This window comes from Sinocyclocheilus grahami, unplaced genomic scaffold (genome assembly GCF_001515645.1).
Source record: "Sinocyclocheilus grahami isolate Dianchi unplaced genomic scaffold, SAMN03320097.WGS_v1.1 scaffold2445.1, whole genome shotgun sequence".
NCBI lineage: Eukaryota > Metazoa > Chordata > Actinopteri > Cypriniformes > Cyprinidae > Sinocyclocheilus > Sinocyclocheilus grahami.
Genome location: NW_015507624.1, coordinates 2369 through 22127, shown reverse-complemented (window position 1 = coordinate 22127; position 19759 = coordinate 2369). Strand labels below are relative to the sequence as shown.

The 19759-nt window shown below is 46.0% G+C and overlaps 3 protein-coding genes across 5 annotated transcripts in view; all 3 read right to left on the bottom strand.

The window, feature by feature from the left end:
- The window catches only part of thumpd1 (THUMP domain containing 1), a 4318-nt gene extending 3681 nt beyond the window's left edge, over positions 1-637 (bottom strand). Inside the window, exon 1 of one of the 3 annotated variants that reach the window (XM_016261453.1) lies at positions 244-637. In XM_016261453.1, the coding sequence (XP_016116939.1) occupies positions 244-435 (192 nt within the window). In that variant the 5' untranslated portion in view covers positions 436-637. The remainder of the gene's footprint in view (positions 1-243) is intronic. The other 2 variants (XM_016261451.1, XM_016261452.1) reach the window with 2 other exon arrangements.
- Positions 638-2011: 1374 nt separating this feature from the next.
- eri2 (ERI1 exoribonuclease family member 2) lies at positions 2012-9412 on the bottom strand. Its single transcript, XM_016261450.1, has 9 exons — positions 9227-9412; positions 9074-9138; positions 8779-8859; positions 8579-8706; positions 4671-4824; positions 4487-4587; positions 3895-3976; positions 3567-3655; positions 2012-3465 (listed from the first exon to the last, which is right to left on the bottom strand). Exons 1-9 carry the CDS (start codon positions 9247-9249, stop codon positions 2746-2748), a joined length of 1443 nt encoding a protein of 480 aa, XP_016116936.1. The 5' UTR covers positions 9250-9412; the 3' UTR covers positions 2012-2745.
- A 3761-nt stretch (positions 9413-13173) lies between these two features.
- LOC107575036 (poly(A)-specific ribonuclease PARN-like) overlaps positions 13174-19759 on the bottom strand; it is an 8938-nt gene continuing 2352 nt past the window's right edge. Inside the window, 28 exon segments of the mRNA XM_016261443.1 lie at positions 13174-13548; positions 13626-13720; positions 13722-13742; positions 13956-14013; positions 14226-14332; positions 14410-14587; positions 14654-14728; positions 14818-14904; positions 14993-15048; positions 15174-15243; positions 15637-15747; positions 15827-15902; positions 15986-16028; positions 16098-16141; positions 16219-16296; positions 16417-16473; positions 16549-16666; positions 17039-17149; positions 17227-17404; positions 17471-17545; positions 17641-17727; positions 17816-17871; positions 17997-18066; positions 18460-18570; positions 18606-18716; positions 18752-18862; positions 18942-19017; positions 19101-19143. Coding sequence (XP_016116929.1) covers positions 13499-13548; positions 13626-13720; positions 13722-13742; positions 13956-14013; positions 14226-14332; positions 14410-14587; positions 14654-14728; positions 14818-14904; positions 14993-15048; positions 15174-15243; positions 15637-15747; positions 15827-15902; positions 15986-16028; positions 16098-16141; positions 16219-16296; positions 16417-16473; positions 16549-16666; positions 17039-17149; positions 17227-17404; positions 17471-17545; positions 17641-17727; positions 17816-17871; positions 17997-18066; positions 18460-18570; positions 18606-18716; positions 18752-18862; positions 18942-19017; positions 19101-19143 — 2353 coding nt within the window. The 3' untranslated portion in view covers positions 13174-13498.

Sequence of the window (19759 nt, the reverse complement as noted above, 5' to 3'; positions counted from 1 at the left end):
ACATCTCTATAGTGCACTACACTAGCGTAACATCTCTATAGTGCACTACACTAGCGTAACATCTCTATAGTGCACTACACTAGCGTAACATCTCTATAGTGCACTACACTAGCGTAACATCTCTATAGTGCACTACACTAGCGTAACATCTCTATAGTGCACTACACTAGCGTAACATCTCTATAGTGCACTACACTAGCGTAACATCTCTATAGTGCACTTGTCTGACATCATGCTGCTGACCTGCTCGGGGCCGTAGAGCGCGTCCGCGTACTCGTTGAGCAGGCTGAAGGCTTCGCTCGTACACTTGCGCTCGTTCATGTTGCAGGTGACGAGCACCCCCTGCGCGCCCACCTGCAGCTCGCGCGCGCCCCTGTGTTTCTTGTGCGCGTGTCCTCCGAAGCGCTTCCTGCTCCTCTTGCGCGTCTCGGACATACTGCTCTTTATCACACACTCTCTGCTGCTGCTGCTGGTGGTGCTGGTGCTGGTGCTGGTGCTGCTGAATGAAGAGATGCAGAAACTCCGCGTTATGAGCGCTCCTGGCACGCGTGTGTTTGTGTCTGTCGCGCTTCAGGCTCTCCGTAGCGCGCGTCATACAGGGCCCCGTGTGGGACATGTGATTACGAAACGCGTTTGACGGTGCTGCAAAAAAGAAGTTACAAAACCATAAACATCACGTGTGTTTTCATTTTAAAAGTTGTGAAAATATAGAGAATTAAATTTGTTTTTATATAAAAACACTTAAAGCCTTTGTGCATAATGTATTATAAAAGTACTCATAATTGTTTGTTGTAATAAATTGTATCATTTCATAAATTATGTGAAGTTAAAATGCATTATAAAATGTATTTGCAGATTCCTTATTACATATGCAATTGTTTATCATGTGTTTTGATGCAAAGTTGTAACAATGAATAGTTAAGTATCTTAACTGTGGATACAATTAAATAATACAATGCATTATAATGTCCATTACTAAGTACAGTGCACAGCATAAATGAGTACACCCCTCTAAACTGAACACATTCAGCAATTTCTCTGTACTCAGAAGACATGTCAGGGTTCTTTGGGGATGTAATGTTCCAACAAGCCTGCTTGATCAATTACCAAAGAATGCCAAAACTATTCAGCAAAATAAGATTTTATTATCAAAGTGATACAATGTGTTGCAATAATGAGTACACCCTCCTGAATGTTACTAAAGAAAACTAAAACAGTGTCTAGGTTTAAGGCTATTTCTGATCAACAGGTAAGTATATTGAACCAAAACTTTTAAAGACAAGTAATTTCCTGACAATTAAAAGTGTTATATAGCCCTCTGAATCATACTCAGACTTAATGCTGGCAGCAGTGGAACCACTCGAGAGAGAACTGCCAGGTGACTTATTTCTTAGCATAAAAGAGGAGAATGGTACAAGAAGAATACCACATTATTGTTTTAAGTGTGAAAATATAGCAGAAGTAGCACCTACATTCAAAAACAATGGACTTGTGATAAGGCTGAAATAATCAGGTCTTCACTTTAAGTTTTCATTTAGTAATGAGTGAGTTTCTGCTAGAAAAAGAGCCGGAGAAATAACATGCAAGCGTCTCAGAGCCGGCAAAAGCTGTGAAAAGAGTGACACTTTATCTCACAGAGTATGACGCAGCCTGCAGGAGTGCATGCATGGTTGTTGTCACCACTAGAACTACCCACTGTAGCCAAAGCAAAATAAACTCATTTAACCTCTTCCAGGGCCCATATTTACAAAATAGAGACTTCTGGGAATCCATTCTCTGCTCTCAAGAGACCAAGTCAATCATTTCAGATCCAAAAGCATCCAGAATGTTCTGGTGTTGCTAGAGGAGGAGTACAGAGAGAAGTGCCTGGTACCCACAGTGACGTTCAGTGGTAGTAAAGCTCTTCTATAGGGATGTATGAGAGCTGAAGGTGTGAGGGAGTTGTGCTTTATCAACGCTGGCATGAGTTCACACACCACTGTGTGATGTAATACAAGAACCTGAAACTGAAGATGCTACCCTCCCCTCATTCCCTGCATTATTGGGCTTTTTTTTAACATGACAATGCATATATTCATTCTCCCGAGGTGAAAATCCTTCAGTGGACATGTGTTTCACTCAGTCTTAACACTCTTGAGCTGCTGTGAGGGATTCTGTAGAGACCAGCTGAGCAACACTACCCATTAAAGACCAGAGCACTGAAGGATATAATATTTAATAATGCATTATATACACAGGCTTCAAGTGAAGTGTTAAAAACCCATTCTATAATCTATTGTGAGGAACATGTTACGCATGTAAAACCTACTAGAACGAGCATAGCAGTCTCCACGTGCAACTGTTTTCATGTCCCTGACAGAACAAATTAAATGTGATTTATTATAAATATTATTGTACAGGTTTGTTAAAATCACAAAGACACAATTCATGAGATCATCATCATAATCATGAAGCTGTAATGCAGAATAACGACAGACGTATCTGACAGCTAAACACATCATCTGAAGTCTGAATATGGACATGCATGCTTGCGGTCATGTCTTTAATGAGCAGTGTGCTCTTCTGAGATCATATCATGTGCTGATTCTCTCACAAAAACAGAAGAACGGATGTAGAAATGTTAAGCTTAAGCTTGCAGATGTCCCTGACACAATTTCTAAAAATACTTTAAAAAAGTGTTTTCTTTATAATAAATAAATTCTTCAGCAGGTTTGTTCAAATCTAAAGGCACGATGCATCCAGTGTTCACCGGAGGGGTCTAGAGCTGCAGGTCTGTGGTGTTCTGATGCGGTTCTGTTTGCTGGACTGCAGTAATCCAGACTCCCACTTGAAGAAGCCGCAGCTCTGTCGTCTGACGGGGCAGCTGTAGAACCCACGGCCGTGGTTCGGCCCGCCGTTCCCCACCGTCAGACGCCTGGCCCTCCGGCCGCAGCCGCACAGAGGAGACGTGATCTTAGACGCGAGGCTCACAGTGCGGGGCGGGTCTGTATAAACACTGAACGACGCGCCGCTGCGTCCTAAGAAGCGCGAGAGCGGCCCGTACGGGTCTGTGCGCCGGAGCGGTGTGCAGGCAGAGCTGGACGCTGGTCTGGCAGGTTTGTAGTGGTCTGACCGGGTTTTGCTGGGTCCTGTGGGATCAGGCTCCTCAGGCTCCGCCCCCACGAGCACACCATCACAGGAGCCAGGCTCCTCCCCCTCGGTCAGCAGGACTCCGTCTCGCCAGCAGGCGTCTGGAGTCTCGGGGTCGTAGGTCATGTCCGAGAGCCCGGCCAGTGTGCTGAGATTCCCGAGCGGTCTGGACACGCCGGCACACAGCGGAGTGTTTGTGCTGCAGAGGACGGTGCGCGGCGACACGAGCGATCGACACACACTCGTCTGCTGCTCGTTACGCTCGGGTCGCTCACTCAGCGCTGAGGGACGCTCACCGGAGACGCTTGCACGCGGAGGTCTGGACTTCACCAGCGCCTGAGAGACAGAGACACATGCTGGTTTAGCACAGCTCAGCGCCGGCTCCTGATTGGCTGTGGCGTCAGGCAGGGGGTGGAGTCACCTGTGACAGAACTCACCCTCCTCAGAGACTTGGTCACAGTCAGCAGACAGCCGTCGAACACCATCCTCCACGCCAGCAGAGCCGTGTTCCTCGCGTCCACCAGACCTGAGCAAACCACCACAGGAGGAAACATGCTTCAATACATCATGATTACAGCTTATAAAAGACACAATGATGTGATTCTAAATAAAGCAATAAGCCGTGGTTTACAGTGAATTTATAACAGCTAAGGGACGTTGTTAGGTACGACGCAAAGCGGAGTTATAAAACCCTCTTAGTGAGTGTGTGTGCATGCGTGCGTGAGTGTGTGAGTGCGTGAGTGTGTGTGCGTGCGTGCAGTGTACCCGAGTGCTCTCTTCCTGTGAACTGGATGCCGAGGTCCAGCAGAGCTCCTCTCAGACCTTTGGGCTTCCGGTTATAGAAGAGCTGGCAAACAACCAAAAGAGTCAAACACTAAATGCCTGAAACCATGAACCGAACCGGGATGATTTCTCCCATTCATCAGGGTCAGTCTCTGGTGTGTGTGTGTGTGTGTGTATGTACCCTGTAAGTGACTCGCAGGTCGATCCAGCTCTTCAGAGCTTCAGGAAAACTCAGCTGCTTCCGTTTGCACTCGTACAGCAGACAGACTCCCAGATCCCAGTCTGCATCAACACACACACACACACACACACACACACACATTACAAATGAACCTACACAAGAGATAAAGCGCAGGCAGAGAGGCAAGCATTCTCTCACCTGACCATGTGACAAACGCACAGGGGTGTCCGGAGGGGGCGGGGCCTGTGCTGTCCGTCTCAAAGACGCAAACAACCAAAAGAGTCAAACACTAAATGCCTGAAACCATGAACCGAACCGGGATGATTTCTCCCATTCATCAGGGTCAGTCTCTGGTGTGTGTGTGTGTTTGTGTGTGTGTGTGTGTGTATGTACCCTGTAAGTGACTCGCAGGTCAATCCAGCTCTTCAGAGCTTCAGGAAAACTCAGCTGCTTCCGTTTGCACTCGTACAGCAGACAGACTCCCAGATCCCAGTCTGCATCAACACACACACACAGACATTACAAATGAACCTATACAAGAGATAAAGCGCAGGCAGAGAGGCAAGCATTCTCTCACCTGACCATGTGACAAACGCACAGGGGTGTCCGGAGGGGGCGGGGCCTGTGCTGTCCGTCTCAAAGACCACGCCCCTCTCCTGCTGGAGACTCTGCAGCCAGCGAGTGAATCTGGACAGACAGATGTGGAGAGGAGGGGCGGACTCCACCTGACCCTGTCGGCCAATCATACGCAGGGTGACAGATACATGACTGAACTAAGCATCAGTAATCACCAGAGGTGTCTATAAGAGCTCAGGATAACCTGTGTGATGCCGGTGAGCTCCGTGCAGAAGGCTGACAGTACAGGGTGTTCCTGCGGCTGGACGTACGAGTGGAACTCTGACTCCACCTCTCCGTTCGACACGTTCAGCAGGACGGCCGGAAACTCAACTGATGAGGGAGCAAAACACATGTGAAGCCAAGCGATGAGACATGAAACTCGAGAGGCGTCAGGACTCTTACTGATCTCCTGGCCGCAGCTGCTCTTCTCTCTCCAGCAGGTGGACTCAAAGTCAATGATGATCAGGAAAGAGAAGCGCTGCTCTGAGAAACAACAACACCAGCAGCAGCAGCAGAGTCAGTGACGATCCACACATGAACACACAGCAGAGACTCTTACTGCAGACCGACAGAGACACTCACACACACACTCACACACTCACACACACACAGACAGAGACACACACACACACACACACACACACACACTCACTCACTCACAGAGACACTCTCACGCATGCACGCACACTCACTCACAGAGACACTCACTCACGCACACACACACACACACACACACGCTTCCTCTGGAGATCAGCTGCTTCCTGTCACATGTCTGGTGTCTGGTGTGGGAATGTTCGCCGTCACTGAGACAGACGTCCACATTATCGGCTCTTGTTCTTCTTGGAGTTTCCCTGCAAGAGTTCAGCAAAACAGAGTTCAGATTTCACTCAATGCCTCATTCAAACATCAGATTTAGCAAAGTTTCATTATTACAGACGAGTCTTTTAATCAAAACCGTGTTTCTATTAGGGCTGGGTATTGACACAATTTTCACGACTGCAATTCAATCGGATTCTGATTTGATTCAATATCGATTTTGGATTTATATCAGGTACAGTACACCTCAACTAATGCTGTAAATTATACAGTAGTCAGTTGGTACTACATTACTATAATATTGAAGGTTCAAATTAACTGATTCGTACACAAACACTTAAATTAGACTCAATTACTTTTTTATAATAAAGTTATAAAACAAACTATACAATTACACAGTTATATTTCTACTCCAATTAGTTTTTTGAAATAATACATTTTTAAATGGTAGTTGACAGATTTGTTAAAATAAAAAAAACGAAATATTGAAGAACAGTAAAACTAATAAAGTAAAAATAATGAATATATTATATGGTGCATTCAGCCAAATGCTCCTCTCTAAAGTGGATTTTCTAGCTGACTAAAGTCACTGAATGTTTTTCCTGAGTTAAATGTGACGTTACGTGACATGTTTAAAAAGCTGTTATATTGACGTATTTCCGTGGATGAAACTGATTGAGGGATTATATGAGACAGGATACGGATTTCGGTACGTTGTTTCTTTTAATACCTTCAGATGTTCATTCATGTTTATTTTGTGCTGTAACTGGTACTAAAGCGAAGTCATCGATCTGTTCGCGTGCACCTCGCGCTGCCACTTCTGTTGAACTGCGGCGCTACAGCGATCGGTCACTCCGCATTAAACGTTAGCTTACTCGTGTAACCCCGGTTCTCTGATAACATCCGTTTGGGATCTCACTATGGGAATGCCTCAGCGGTGACCGAACAATTACAGCATGGTTGTCAGACCAATCTCTGGTATATAACCCACGGCATCATTCTCCGCATATCTTCTGCACTGTGCAGACTGCAAGAAGAGTGGTGAGCGGAGATACCTCACTTCTGACATATAAAAATGTGAGAATGACCTGAATGAAGTGTATTAAATATCACTCCAAGCACTAAATCAGCCAGAGATGACCGTCACATCAAATCTGTAATATCTCACAAATGTGCGCGGTGACACCCAGCGAACAGAAACTCTCCTGATCAGAGCCCAGGAAGTAGCCATTCCTCTCGTGGAGTGGGCGTGAAGTCCCGGTGGAGGCTGCAAATTTGTTTCTTTGTCACACATTACAAACGCATTTACCATCACTGACATGAAATAGGTCTCTCTCTGCAATTATCAGCCCAAGAGACGAGTGTAATCACTCTTCCTCTGATGAAGAAAACACTAACAATTCCACCAATATGATTGCTTCTGTTGTGTCCCTGACCTTAGGAACGAAAGCCGGATTAGTTCTTAGAGTAACTTTCGATCTGAAAAACGAAGAGGGGGGTCCCCACTCGAGATGAGGCGAGTTAGAAGGGAGGATGGCATCCCCCTGATAATTAGGTTTACCCCCAGAGCAGCGGTATGCAGTGTAATTTTCTTTGAAATATAAATGACTATTTCCCTGTATACAAACTAAAATGTATCTGATCGGAAAATCAGGGTGCTTATTCCCGTGTGAATATTTCCGAATGGAAAAACGGATGGACGTCAGAAAGAGAATGCCATTTGAGTATTGTAGAAAAAAATGGACAGAATTTGAAATCTAAGACCTTGTTTCATATGAAAGTAGCAAAGCTTATTGTCATTTACTGGATGTGAGACACGCTACAATGTTCTGTTCATTAACTGAAAACAGGCTAGACTAATCGATTCTTGGGAATCAATATCGTTTCACAAAAAAAAAATCTATATTTTTTACCCAGCCCTAGTTTCTATACTGAAAAGCAGCAGCAATATATTGTCTGTTTGTGAAGAGGTAAAGGGACCGTTCAGCCAAAAATGATCATTGTGTCATCACTGGCTCGTGAGTTTCTCTCTTCTGCTGAACACAACACAACATGGCTAATCACACAGATGATGGTCCCTATTGACTTACATAGTCTTTTTTTTTACCATACTATGGAAGTTACTGGCTACCAGCAACTGCTTGGTTACCCACATTCTTCAAAATATATTTTTGTGTTGAACAGAAGAAAGAACATTATGACAGAATGATGATTTTGGGCTAAACTATCCCTTTAACCATGTCAGTGTGACAACTAGAAATAATACCTCAAATTAATAAATAATAACAAATTATACAACTACTGAAAGTATATCCAACTTTACCTGCATACACACAGTATATTCACATAAAGCGATATATACTACACAGCCAATCTCAACTGCATGATTTCTTATTTCATCTCAAAACTATAATATTACCCAGCAATGTATTAAACATTCAGTCAAATATGGATGCTGGAGTCTTAAATCTTTAAACAGAGGCTAAACAAACGAGCGCGTCTGTCGTGATGGGTTGAGATGTAGCTTGCTTCCAGTCTGATAATGTGGAGGAGGTAGAAAATTAATCATTTTGGCAACTGGTTTCAGCAAATTCTCCAGTGAGGAGGAAACTGAGGTCTGAAGCAGTATTTTATAGTACAATGACCTCGTACACATCTAAAGATCACAGCAAATCACTGGTGGACACTGGAAAAAAACATTTTGACAAATCTAGCAACTCACATTTGAACAAAATCACAGCAGCTGAACAGCTAAAAATGTTTAGCTAAAAGAGTTTATTTCCTCTAACATCTGCATTCGTTTCCACTCAGCAATGCCTCTGCAGAGTTTTAAACTGAAGTTCACTCTCTGATGAGCAGCAGCGCCTGGCTGTGAGCGCTAGCGCGGGGGTCTGAGACTCTGCAGCCAGCGAGTGAATCTGGACAGACAGATGTGGAGAGGAGGGGCGGACTCCACCTGACCCTGTCGGCCAATCATACGCAGGGTGACAGATACATGACTGAACTAAGCATCAGTAATCACCAGAGGTGTCTATAAGAGCTCAGGATAACCTGTGTGATGCCGGTGAGCTCCGTGCAGAAGGCTGACAGTACAGGGTGTTCCTGCGGCTGGACGTACGAGTGGAACTCTGACTCCACCTCTCCGTTCGACACGTTCAGCAGGACGGCCGGAAACTCAACTGATGAGGGAGCAAAACACATGTGAAGCCAAGCGATGAGACATGAAACTCGAGAGGCGTCAGGACTCTTACTGATCTCCTGGCCGCAGCTGCTCTTCTCTCTCCAGCAGGTGGACTCAAAGTCAATGATGATCAGGAAAGAGAAGCGCTGCTCTGAGAAACAACAACACCAGCAGCAGCAGCAGAGTCAGTGACGATCCACACATGAACACACAGCAGAGACTCTTACTGCAGACCGACAGAGACACTCACACACACACTCACACACACACACACACACACACACTCACACACACACACACACTCTCTCTCTCTCTCACTCACACACACACACACACTCTCTCTCACACTCAGCAGAGACTCTTACTGCAGACAGACGGCCGCTGATGAGCTCCAGATGAGTGACTGCGCTTCCTGATCAGACCCAGCTCCCTGACACACACACACACACATGAAATAACGTTTATATAACACTAATCTGTTTAATCTGAGTGTTAGTGTCAGATGAGATGTTTCTTACTTCGCCAGACTCTTTGTTGACATGCTGCTGCTTCACACACAAACACCTTCTTCTTCTTCTTCTTCTTCTTGAAATTTTATTGGCGGTTGACAAACAACAAAATGGTGTATTTCCGCCACCAACTGGAATGGAGTGTGGATCAAAAATTTACTTCCTTCCTTCCCAATTTTCCTTCTTTTTTTTTTTTAAATTCTCTCCCACAAATTAGTTATTTTAAGGAACTGAAAAATAAAACTATAGCATTCATTCCTTGAGCTATTTTGTAAAATATATCTCGGTATAAATTGCATTTTTCTGTCCTCGTTTGCCTTTACAGCTACGTGTGATGGAACCCAGATAAAGCCCAGTAACTGATCATTAATGGTTTCCTTCTCACTTCCAGAGGAATCTCCTCTAACAGGACGTGTACAGAAGGAACGGGTGTCGTTTCTACAGCTCCACAACACCGTCTCAAAGCTTGGGCTTGTGTTTTATCCAGTTTCTCCAACAGGGTTTTTGAAGCCGAACCATGTGCCACACTGCCGTAATCAAACACAGATCTGATCAGTGCCACATAGATGGTTTTTAACCACAAAAAACGTGCCCCGCATGCCACTCCACTTACACATCTCATGATGTTTAATACCTTCTGACATGTTTCAATAACTTTGTTTATATGATCCACCCATGTAAGTTTTGAATCAAAATAAATACCTACAAATGTAAAAACTCTAACTCTCTCTAAGGACCTCCCGTACATCTTCAAGTTTATTTCTGGTATAATCCCTTTCCTAGAGAGAATTATAGTCTTGGTGTTTTCTACTGAATGTAAATCCCCAATCACCTGCCCATTCTTCTACCCGTCGAATTGCTTCTTGCATCCTTCCATTAATATACAAAATATTCCTTCCCCTTTTCCATAGAGCTCCATCATCAGCGAAAGAGATCGACCTACATCTTGCTGTACTTGATTAAATACACCATTAATCATTCTGGAAAAAACTAATGGACTTATAACACTCCCTTGTGGAGTTCCATTTTCTCTCTCACATCTGTTCGACAATTCATTTCCAATTCTCACCTGTATACTTCCGTACGCCATAAAATCTTTAATCCAATTGTAAATTCTTCCCTCTATACTCATCATTTTCAGCTTTATCAAAAGTCCCTCCCTCCACATCATATCATATGCTTTCTCAACATCGAAAAACACTGCAATTACTGACTCGTTATTTACCTGAGCTCTCCTAATTTCATTTTCCAAACATACAACAGGGTCCATTGTGCCTCTTCCTTTTCTAAAACCACTTTGATATTTAGTTAATATTCCGCTCTTTTCCAATAAATGTGTCAAACGGTCTGTAACCATCCTTTCCATTAATGTACATATATTCGAAGTAAGAGCTATTGGCCTATAATTAGATGGTTTAGAAGGATCTTTGCCAGGCTTTCTTATTGGAATTGTTACAGCTTCTTTCCAAGCATTTGGTAATCTTGCTTCCTCCCATTCTCTATTATACAGATCTAAAAATGTGCCCATAGCCCCATCTTTAAGATGTTTCACCATTATATTTGTGATCTGATCTTTTCCTGGAGACGACAGTGTATTAATTAAATGACTAATTGCTCTTTTCAGCTCATCTAGAGTAAACCGGAGGTTAACTGACTGATCTTCTATTCCCCCATTTTTTCCTAGATCTTCTAGATGTTGTCTCTGTTATTTCCCTCCTCCTCCTCCCTTCTTCACTCACGTTCCCTGACCCATGGATCCGTACAAATGTTTTCACCAGCATTTCTGCTGTCCTTGTCTGTTACCGCAACTTCCCGTTCGGTTTCTAATACTGGATATACCCGCTCTCTTTTATTGCCTCCCATTCTTTTCATCATTCTCCACACGTCACCCACTGGTGTGGTTCTCCCAATCTCACCACAAAAGCTTCGCCAGCCATCTCTTTTAGCTTGCCTTATAGTTCGTCTTACCACTGCTTGAGCTTTCTTGTAGAATATTAAATGATTATAATTATGCATTCTCTTTAGAAGTTTAAAAGCCTTATTTCTAGCTCTCACAGCTTTACCACTTACTGTTGAAGAACACGGAGGGTTTGTGGTTGAAGGGTTCATTGAAAATGATTGTGACAGATTCTAAGCTTTTTATCAGCTGTCCACAGGTTTAGTGCACCTATACATCCTTTACAAACAGAAACATTGGTCTCCTTATTAAGCTTCACTTCGTCAAAGTTAAGTTCCTATCTCCTTGTTTTATTATTTCACTGTGTTTCTGTTGAACGTCCGTGTTCTGGTGAAGACAAACCCTTCTGAGAAGCTATAAAACAGACGAGTTCTTCCACGCAGCTGCTGATCAGAGCTGGGTCTGCTTCGGTGTTCTGCTCGCCGAGGCTACACAGATCAGCAGGGCACAGATTCGGGTCAGCACAGGCCTCGCACTGGTGTTATGAGTGCAAGGGTTTGGGGAATCACTGCGAGGAGAGATCAGTGATTTGTCCCATTGTGCAGGAGTACAACAACCGTAGTGCAAGTCAATAAGTCCAATATGATGTTATATTATATCTGACTCCCATTTTTTCCTAGATCTTCTAGATGTTGTCTCTGTTATTTCCCTCCTCCTCCTCCCTTCTTCACTCACGTTCCCTGACCCATGGATCCGTACAAATGTTTTCACCAGCATTTCTGCTGTCCTTGTCTGTTACCGCAACTTCCCGTTCGGTTTCTAATACTGGATATACCCGCTCTCTTTTATTGCCTCCCATTCTTTTCATCATTCTCCACACGTCACCCACTGGTGTGGTTCTCCCAATCTCACCACAAAAGCTTCGCCAGCTATCTCTTTTAGCTTGCCTTATAGTTCGTCTTACCACTGCTTGAGCCTTCTTGTAGAATATTAAATGATTATAATTATGCATTCTCTTTAGAAGTTTAAAAGCCTTATTTCTAGCTCTCACAGCTTTACCACTTACTGTTGAAGAACACGGAGGGTTTGTGGTTGAAGGGTTCATTGAAAATGATTGTGACAGATTCTAAGCTTTTTATCAGCTGTCCACAGGTTTAGTGCACCTATACATCCTTTACAAACAGAAACATTGGTCTCCTTATTAAGCTTCACTTCGTCAAAGTTAAGTTCCTATCTCCTTGTTTTATTATTTCACTGTGTTTCTGTTGAACGTCCGTGTTCTGGTGAAGACAAACCCTTCTGAGAAGCTATAAAACAGACGAGTTCTTCCACGCAGCTGCTGATCAGAGCTGGGTCTGCTTCGGTGTTCTGCTCGCCGAGGCTACACAGATCAGCAGGGCACAGATTCGGGTCAGCACAGGCCTCGCACTGGTGTTATGAGTGCAAGGGTTTGGGGAATCACTGCGAGGAGAGATCAGTGATTTGTCCCATTGTGCAGGAGTACAACAACCGTAGTGCAAGTCAATAAGCCCAATATGATGTTATATTATATCTGACTGATGGAGATGCTGCTATAATTTACTGGAGCTGAAACAGCAATTTTTCTTCTAATTTAATCAGCAGTCGTTTAAACAGCACTGTTGAGGAATGTGGCTCAAATGTAAGAAATGTAGTGTTTGGAAACGCCTCAGACTGCAGGAAAGGTTTTGATCATATCGCTCGCCTCTTAATATGGAGTCACTATTGCGTTAATCTGCCAGTGAGGTCACTTTAAATGTCTTAAACGGGCATTAGGTTTCAGTTTGTGTGCATTAGTTTAGGACCCTGTATCATTATGAATCGACTTCATGTCAGACTATCAATACTGAACAAAAAGTGAATTATTTATGAACTCAGTTCAGTTTGAATGAACAGCTCAACACAGACGTACTAAGAAACACTTTAATTTCATCTCCCCTGGAAAAGGGAACATTTGAACATTTCATACAAAAACAAACGAGGACATGAACAGGACACTCGTGATGACATCAGACATTCTTTGACACGCGTTGTTCTTTTCTCTCACTGTTAATCACGGTTACACTAAAGACGAAACACCATCATGAGGAATAAATAAACCTGCAGGACACGTCGACACTTAAAATGAGGGAGCGCCGTCGGAAACCAGGTTAAAATACTACAGGACGCACTCATACACACTCACACTGGAAACGGCTCGGTATCTTCAGCACCTTTAAAACGCTCTGAACTCGGGCCACGCCAGGAGAGGTCACGGGAGGTCACAGACGACACACGCTGGGTGTCAGGAGTCAAGTGCAGTCTTCTGATTGGCTGTCGATTACACCCGGACTGAGCGAGGCTTCTGATTGGCTGCCGAGCCTTCACTACCAAACCTGAGGAACGTCGAAGAGCGCCGGTGGCATCGTTTCAGAAGCTGTACGACAGAAAACAAACAAACAGTCAAGTTCAGCGGACGAGAGTTACGCGGCGTACATCAATGTAAACGCTCACTGTCTGACTTCCTCTTCTTGTGTCTGCGGCTCCTTTTACCTTGACTCTGATTGGCTGAGGACTCCCCAGGCTCCGCCTCCTCCTGCACTGGACTCAGAGGCTCCGCCTTCATCAGGCCTGAAGAAACAGCAGCTAATCAGACGGCATCATGACATCATGTGAGTGAGTTAAAGGGGCGGGGCACTTACTGCAGTCTGGACCAATCACAGGAGCCAGTCACATCGGCGTACGTCTGCGAGCAGCTTCCTGTGACACGAACGAAATTAAACATCTCATGTTAACGAAATAAACGGGTTTGAAATGAGTGAGTTAAAGGGGCGGGGCACTTACTGCAGTCTGGACCAATCACAGGAGCCAGTCACATCGGCGTACGTCTGCGAGCAGCTTCCTGTGACACGAACGAAATTAAACATCTCATGTTAACGAAATAAACGGGTTTGAATAATTACTGTTACCATAAAGTTTTATTAAACACTCAATTCATTAGTGTGGACTGTAATATAATCATGTCTGTAGCTGCTGGTATGGTTCTAGTGTGTTGAAGTGGAGGCTGTTACGGTCATCACTGTAGTTTGTCAGAGTGAAAGCAGACTCACGGACCGTCGGTCTTGATCTTCTTGACGCTGCTGTAGTTTGTCCAGCTGCTGTCAGCGTCGTGATTCTGCTCCTCCGGAGACGTACTGATGCCCCTCTTGACCGCCTGCAGTCTGAACACACACACACACACACACGGTCACGGTCACATGACTAACTCGTGCCGCGCATCTGAGGGACTCTGACTCACCGGCTGTGGGCGTGGCTGAAGCCCGAGGCGGTCGTCATGGCGGCGGCGCTGTAGGAAGTGTCCGCCCAGCCGTCGTCAGTCCACCTCCTGCTGGTGTGTGTGCTCTTCTGTCTGGACTGCATGTACTCAGCGTAGGTCTGGATGCAGTAGCTCTCGGCGTAGCGGCTAGTGTTCATGGCTGTACACACACAGCAGACGTTAGCAGACCATCGGCCCACACTGAAGCAGAGCAGCTGAATCTTACCTATCTGAACCTGCTCCGTCTGACTGAGACACACGAACGCTGACATGTCATCGATCCACGACACCTGGATGTTCCCTGAGACACGGCAAACACAGATCAGCACACACACCCAACCAGACACTGACAGACGAGCGTGTGTGTGTGTGTGTCAGTGAAGGTGTTACCAAAGGCGCTGAAGAGCTGGTACAGGTCGCTGGTCTTCCACTCTTTAGGGAACGTGACGTACAGGACATGATCTCTCTTGGGCTGCACTGAAAACACACACACACAACGTTTGATAACGGACACTGTGAATGCATGAATGAGACACCGTATGCATATTGAGTGTGAGTGTCTTACGGTCAGGTCCACTCATGTTCAGGTAGGGAATGTCAATCACCCTCATCAGGAATAATCTAGAAAACACACATGAACTCATAGGAGACACAGATTCAGACAGGTGTGTGTGAGAGAGTGTGTGTGTGTGTGTGTGAGAGAGTGAGTGAGTGAGTGAGTGTGAGAGAGTGAGTGTGAGGCTCACTTGTTGTAGAAGGGTTCGAGGAGTTTGGAGCGGGCAGAGATGTGACTCTTTGGAGGAGTGAGAAAAGATCCTGAGAGAAGAGAGACACACATGAAAAACGAAACTGTTCAGATTTCATAAACTGAGCTCTGATTGGATGAGCAGATCTGAAGCTGCAGTAACTCGCACGAGATATTAACAGTCACTCTCTTGAACAAGATTAGCTGGCAGATCGACCGATTACACATCTTTTTCATAGAGTAATAAATCCCATTTATTTTCTCCAATAGAGACAATAACTTAACCCTTAGAGACAGAACTACTGTAAGTTGTGAGGTTGTTAATTGATATATGCTTTTCTAGCTGGTTGGTTTGGTTCATAACTTTCATAACTCTTCATAAGACTCCTATGAGAAAAAGCCCCTCTGGGAGCAGATCACTACTCCTGCACATCACACACACACACACACACACACACACTCACCCAGGTAGTTTGCCATGGAGATGAAGCACAGTCCAGTGATGAAGGCATCATAACCGGCTTCATGAAGCTGCTCTGTGGACGTGTCGTAACTCTGGAGGCCTTCAGGACACTCTGAACAACACACACACACACACACACACGCGCATGAGGCCGGAGAGTGACGTGAGCGAGTCCGAGTGTGTGTGTGTACCGGTGGTGGGTGATCTGAAAGGTTTCTCTCTCAGCTGTTTGTGCAGTTCAGCCAGTGATGTGTTGCTGATGATCTCCTGTCACACAAACACACTCACTAAACACACACAGCTCCAGATCACTACTGAACACATACACTCATTAAACACACACAACGCACCTTGTAGGGCTGCGTGGATGCCATCAGCTTGGTGTCCAACAGCCTGAAACACACACACACAGCGTGAGCCGGTGCACACATGAGCAGAGACACACGTATGATCAGAGGTTACCTGGGAAACACAGACATGGCCACCTCCTTAAAGTCATCCAGCTCCTGTAAACGCACACAGAGCTCATCAGACTGGGACACGTCACACTCTCCCACAATCCTTCAGTGCTTCATCATGTTACCTCAGGCAGCGGCCCACAGAACTGATGGATGGTGTGCATGACGTCCAGCAGCATGTTGTGACCCACCACCAGTTTACCCTGCGTCACACACACACAAGCAGGTCAGGACGGTTTATTTCACAATAATCTGAATGTGTGTGTGTGTGTGTGAGAGAGTGAGTGAGAGTGAGAGAGAGAGAGAGAGAGAGAGACACTCACAGATTTAGAGATGGCTCTGATAACTCTGGAGAAACCCACAGCCTCATTTAGCTCCTCCTGTAACACAATCAGTCATGACATCAGCTTATGCAGCGATCGAGTCACGTGACACGTGTGTGCGTTTCTACACACCTGCTCTCTCTGCTGCTCTCTCCTCCTCCTCCTCCTCCTCCTCCTTCCTCTTCTTGTGTCTGCGGCTCCTTTTACCTTGACTCTGATTGGCTGAGGACTCCCCAGGCTCCGCCTCCTCCTGCACTGGACTCAGAGGCTCCGCCTTCATCAGGCCTGAAGAAACAGCAGCTAATCAGACGGCATCATGACATCATGTGAGTGAGTTAAAGGGGCGGGGCACTTACTGCAGTCTGGACCAATCACAGGAGCCAGTCACATCGGCGTACGTCTGCGAGCAGCTTCCTGTGACACGAACGAAATTAAACATCTCATGTTAACGAAATAAACGGGTTTGAATAATTACTGTTACCATAAAGTTTTATTAAACACTCAATTCATTAGTGTGGACTGTAATATAATCATGTCTGTAGCTGCTGGTATGGTTCTAGTGTGTTGAAGTGGAGGCTGTTACGGTCATCACTGTAGTTTGTCAGAGTGAAAGCAGACTCACGGACCGTCGGTCTTGATCTTCTTGACGCTGCTGTAGTTTGTCCAGCTGCTGTCAGCGTCGTGATTCTGCTCCTCCGGAGACGTACTGATGCCCCTCTTGACCGCCTGCAGTCTGAACACACACACACACACACACGGTCACGGTCACATAACTAACTCGTGCCGCGCATCTGAGGGACTCTGACTCACCGGCTGTGGGCGTGGCTGAAGCCCGAGGCGGTCGTCATGGCGGCGGCGCTGTAGGAAGTGTCCGCCCAGCCGTCGTCAGTCCACCTCCTGCTGGTGTGTGTGCTCTTCTGTCTGGACTGCATGTACTCAGCGTAGGTCTGGATGCAGTAGCTCTCGGCGTAGCGGCTAGTGTTCATGGCTGTACACACACAGCAGACGTTAGCAGACCATCGGCCCACACTGAAGCAGAGCAGCTGAATCTTACCTATCTGAACCTGCTCCGTCTGACTGAGACACACGAACGCTGACGTGTCATCGATCCACGACACCTGGATGTTCCCTGAGACACGGCAAACACAGATCAGCACACACACCCAACCAGACACTGACAGACGAGCGTGTGTGTGTGTGTGTGTGTGTCAGTGAAGGTGTTACCAAAGGCGCTGAAGAGCTGGTACAGGTCGCTGGTCTTCCACTCTTTAGGGAACGTGACGTACAGGACATGATCTCTCTTGGGCTGCACTGAAAACACACACACACAACGTTTGATAACGGACACTGTGAATGCATGAATGAGACACCGTATGCATATTGAGTGTGAGTGTCTTACGGTCAGGTCCACTCATGTTCAGGTAGGGAATGTCAATCACCCTCATCAGGAATAATCTAGAAAACACACATGAACTCATAGGAGACACAGATTCAGACAGGTGTGTGTGAGAGAGTGTGTGTGTGTGTGTGTGAGAGAGTGAGTGAGTGAGTGAGTGTGAGAGAGTGAGTGTGAGGCTCACTTGTTGTAGAAGGGTTCGAGGAGTTTGGAGCGGGCAGAGATGTGACTCTTTGGAGGAGTGAGAAAAGATCCTGAGAGAAGAGAGACACACATGAAAAACGAAACTGTTCAGATTTCATAAACTGAGCTCTGATTGGATGAGCAGATCTGAAGCTGCAGTAACTCGCACGAGATATTAACAGTCACTCTCTTGAACAAGATTAGCTGGCAGATCGACCGATTACACATCTTTTTCATAGAGTAATAAATCCCATTTATTTTCTCCAATAGAGACAATAACTTAACCCTTAGAGACAGAACTACTGTAAGTTGTGAGGTTGTTAATTGATATATGCTTTTCTAGCTGGTTGGTTTGGTTCATAACTTTCATAACTCTTCATAAGACTCCTATGAGAAAAAGCCCCTCTGGGAGCAGATCACTACTCCTGCACATCACACACACACACACACACACACACACTCACCCAGGTAGTTTGCCATGGAGATGAAGCACAGTCCAGTGATGAAGGCATCATAACCGGCTTCATGAAGCTGCTCTGTGGACGTGTCGTAACTCTGGAGGCCTTCAGGACACTCTGAACAACACACACACACACACACACACACTCACCCAGGTAGTTTGCCATGGAGATGAAGCACAGTCCAGTGATGAAGGCATCATAACCGGCTTCATGAAGCTGCTCTGTGGACGTGTCGTAACTCTGGAGGCCTTCAGGACACTCTGAACAACACACACACACACACACACACACTCACCCAGGTAGTTTGCCATGGAGATGAAGCACAGTCCAGTGATGAAGGCATCATAACCGGCTTCATGAAGCTGCTCTGTGGACGTGTCGTAACTCTGGAGGCCTTCAGGACACTCTGAACAACACACACACACACACACACACGCGCATGAGGCCGGAGAGTGACGTGAGCGAGTCCGAGTGTGTGTGTGTACCGGTGGTGGGTGATCTGAAAGGTTTCTCTCTCAGCTGTTTGTGCAGTTCAGCCAGTGATGTGTTGCTGATGATCTCCTGTCACACAAACACACTCACTAAACACACACAGCTCCAGATCACTACTGAACACATACACTCATTAAACACACACAACGCACCTTGTAGGGCTGCGTGGATGCCATCAGCTTGGTGTCCAACAGCCTGAAACACACACACACAGCGTGAGCCGGTGCACATGAGCAGAGACACACGTATGATCAGAGGTTACCTGGGAAACACAGACATGTGTGTGCGTGTGTGTGTGTGTGCGTGAGTGAGTGTGTGAGTGTGTGTGTGCGTGTGAGTGTGTGTGCGCGAGTGAGTGTGTGTGCGCGCGCGAGTGTGTGTGCGCGAGTGAGTGTGTGTGCGAGTGAGAGTGTGTGTGTGTGTGCGCGCGAGTGAGTGTGTGAGTGTGTGCGCGAGTGAGTGAGTGAGAGAGTGAGTGAGTGAGAGAGTGTGTGCGAGTGAGTGTGTGTGTGTGAGTGTGAGTGTGTGTGCGAGTGAGTGTGTGCGCGCGCGAGTGTGTGAGTGTGTGTGCGCGAGTGAGTGTGTGCGCGAGTGAGTGAGTGAGAGAGTGAGTGAGTGAGAGAGTGTGTGCGAGTGAGTGTGTGTGTGTGAGTGTGAGTGTGTGTGCGAGTGAGTGTGTGCGCGCGCGAGTGTGTGAGTGTGTGTGCGCGAGTGAGTGTGTGCGCGAGTGAGTGAGTGAGAGAGTGTGTGTGTGTGTGTGAGTGAGTGAGAGTGAGAGTGTGTGTGTGTGTGTTTGTGTGTGAGAAAGAGA

Bases quoted from the DNA above. Each gene is read 5' to 3' on its own strand.
- eri2 (XM_016261450.1), bottom strand. From the start codon at position 9,249: ATGTCAACAAAGAGTCTGGCGAA. The intron at 4,588-4,670 runs GTGAGAGAATGC...GTGTTGATGCAG, and splicing joins TGCGTTTGTCACATGGTCAG to ACTGGGATCTGGGAGTCTGT. The intron at 3,977-4,486 runs GTACATACACAC...GTTGTTTGCCAG, and splicing joins ACCTGCGAGTCACTTACAGG to CTCTTCTATAACCGGAAGCC.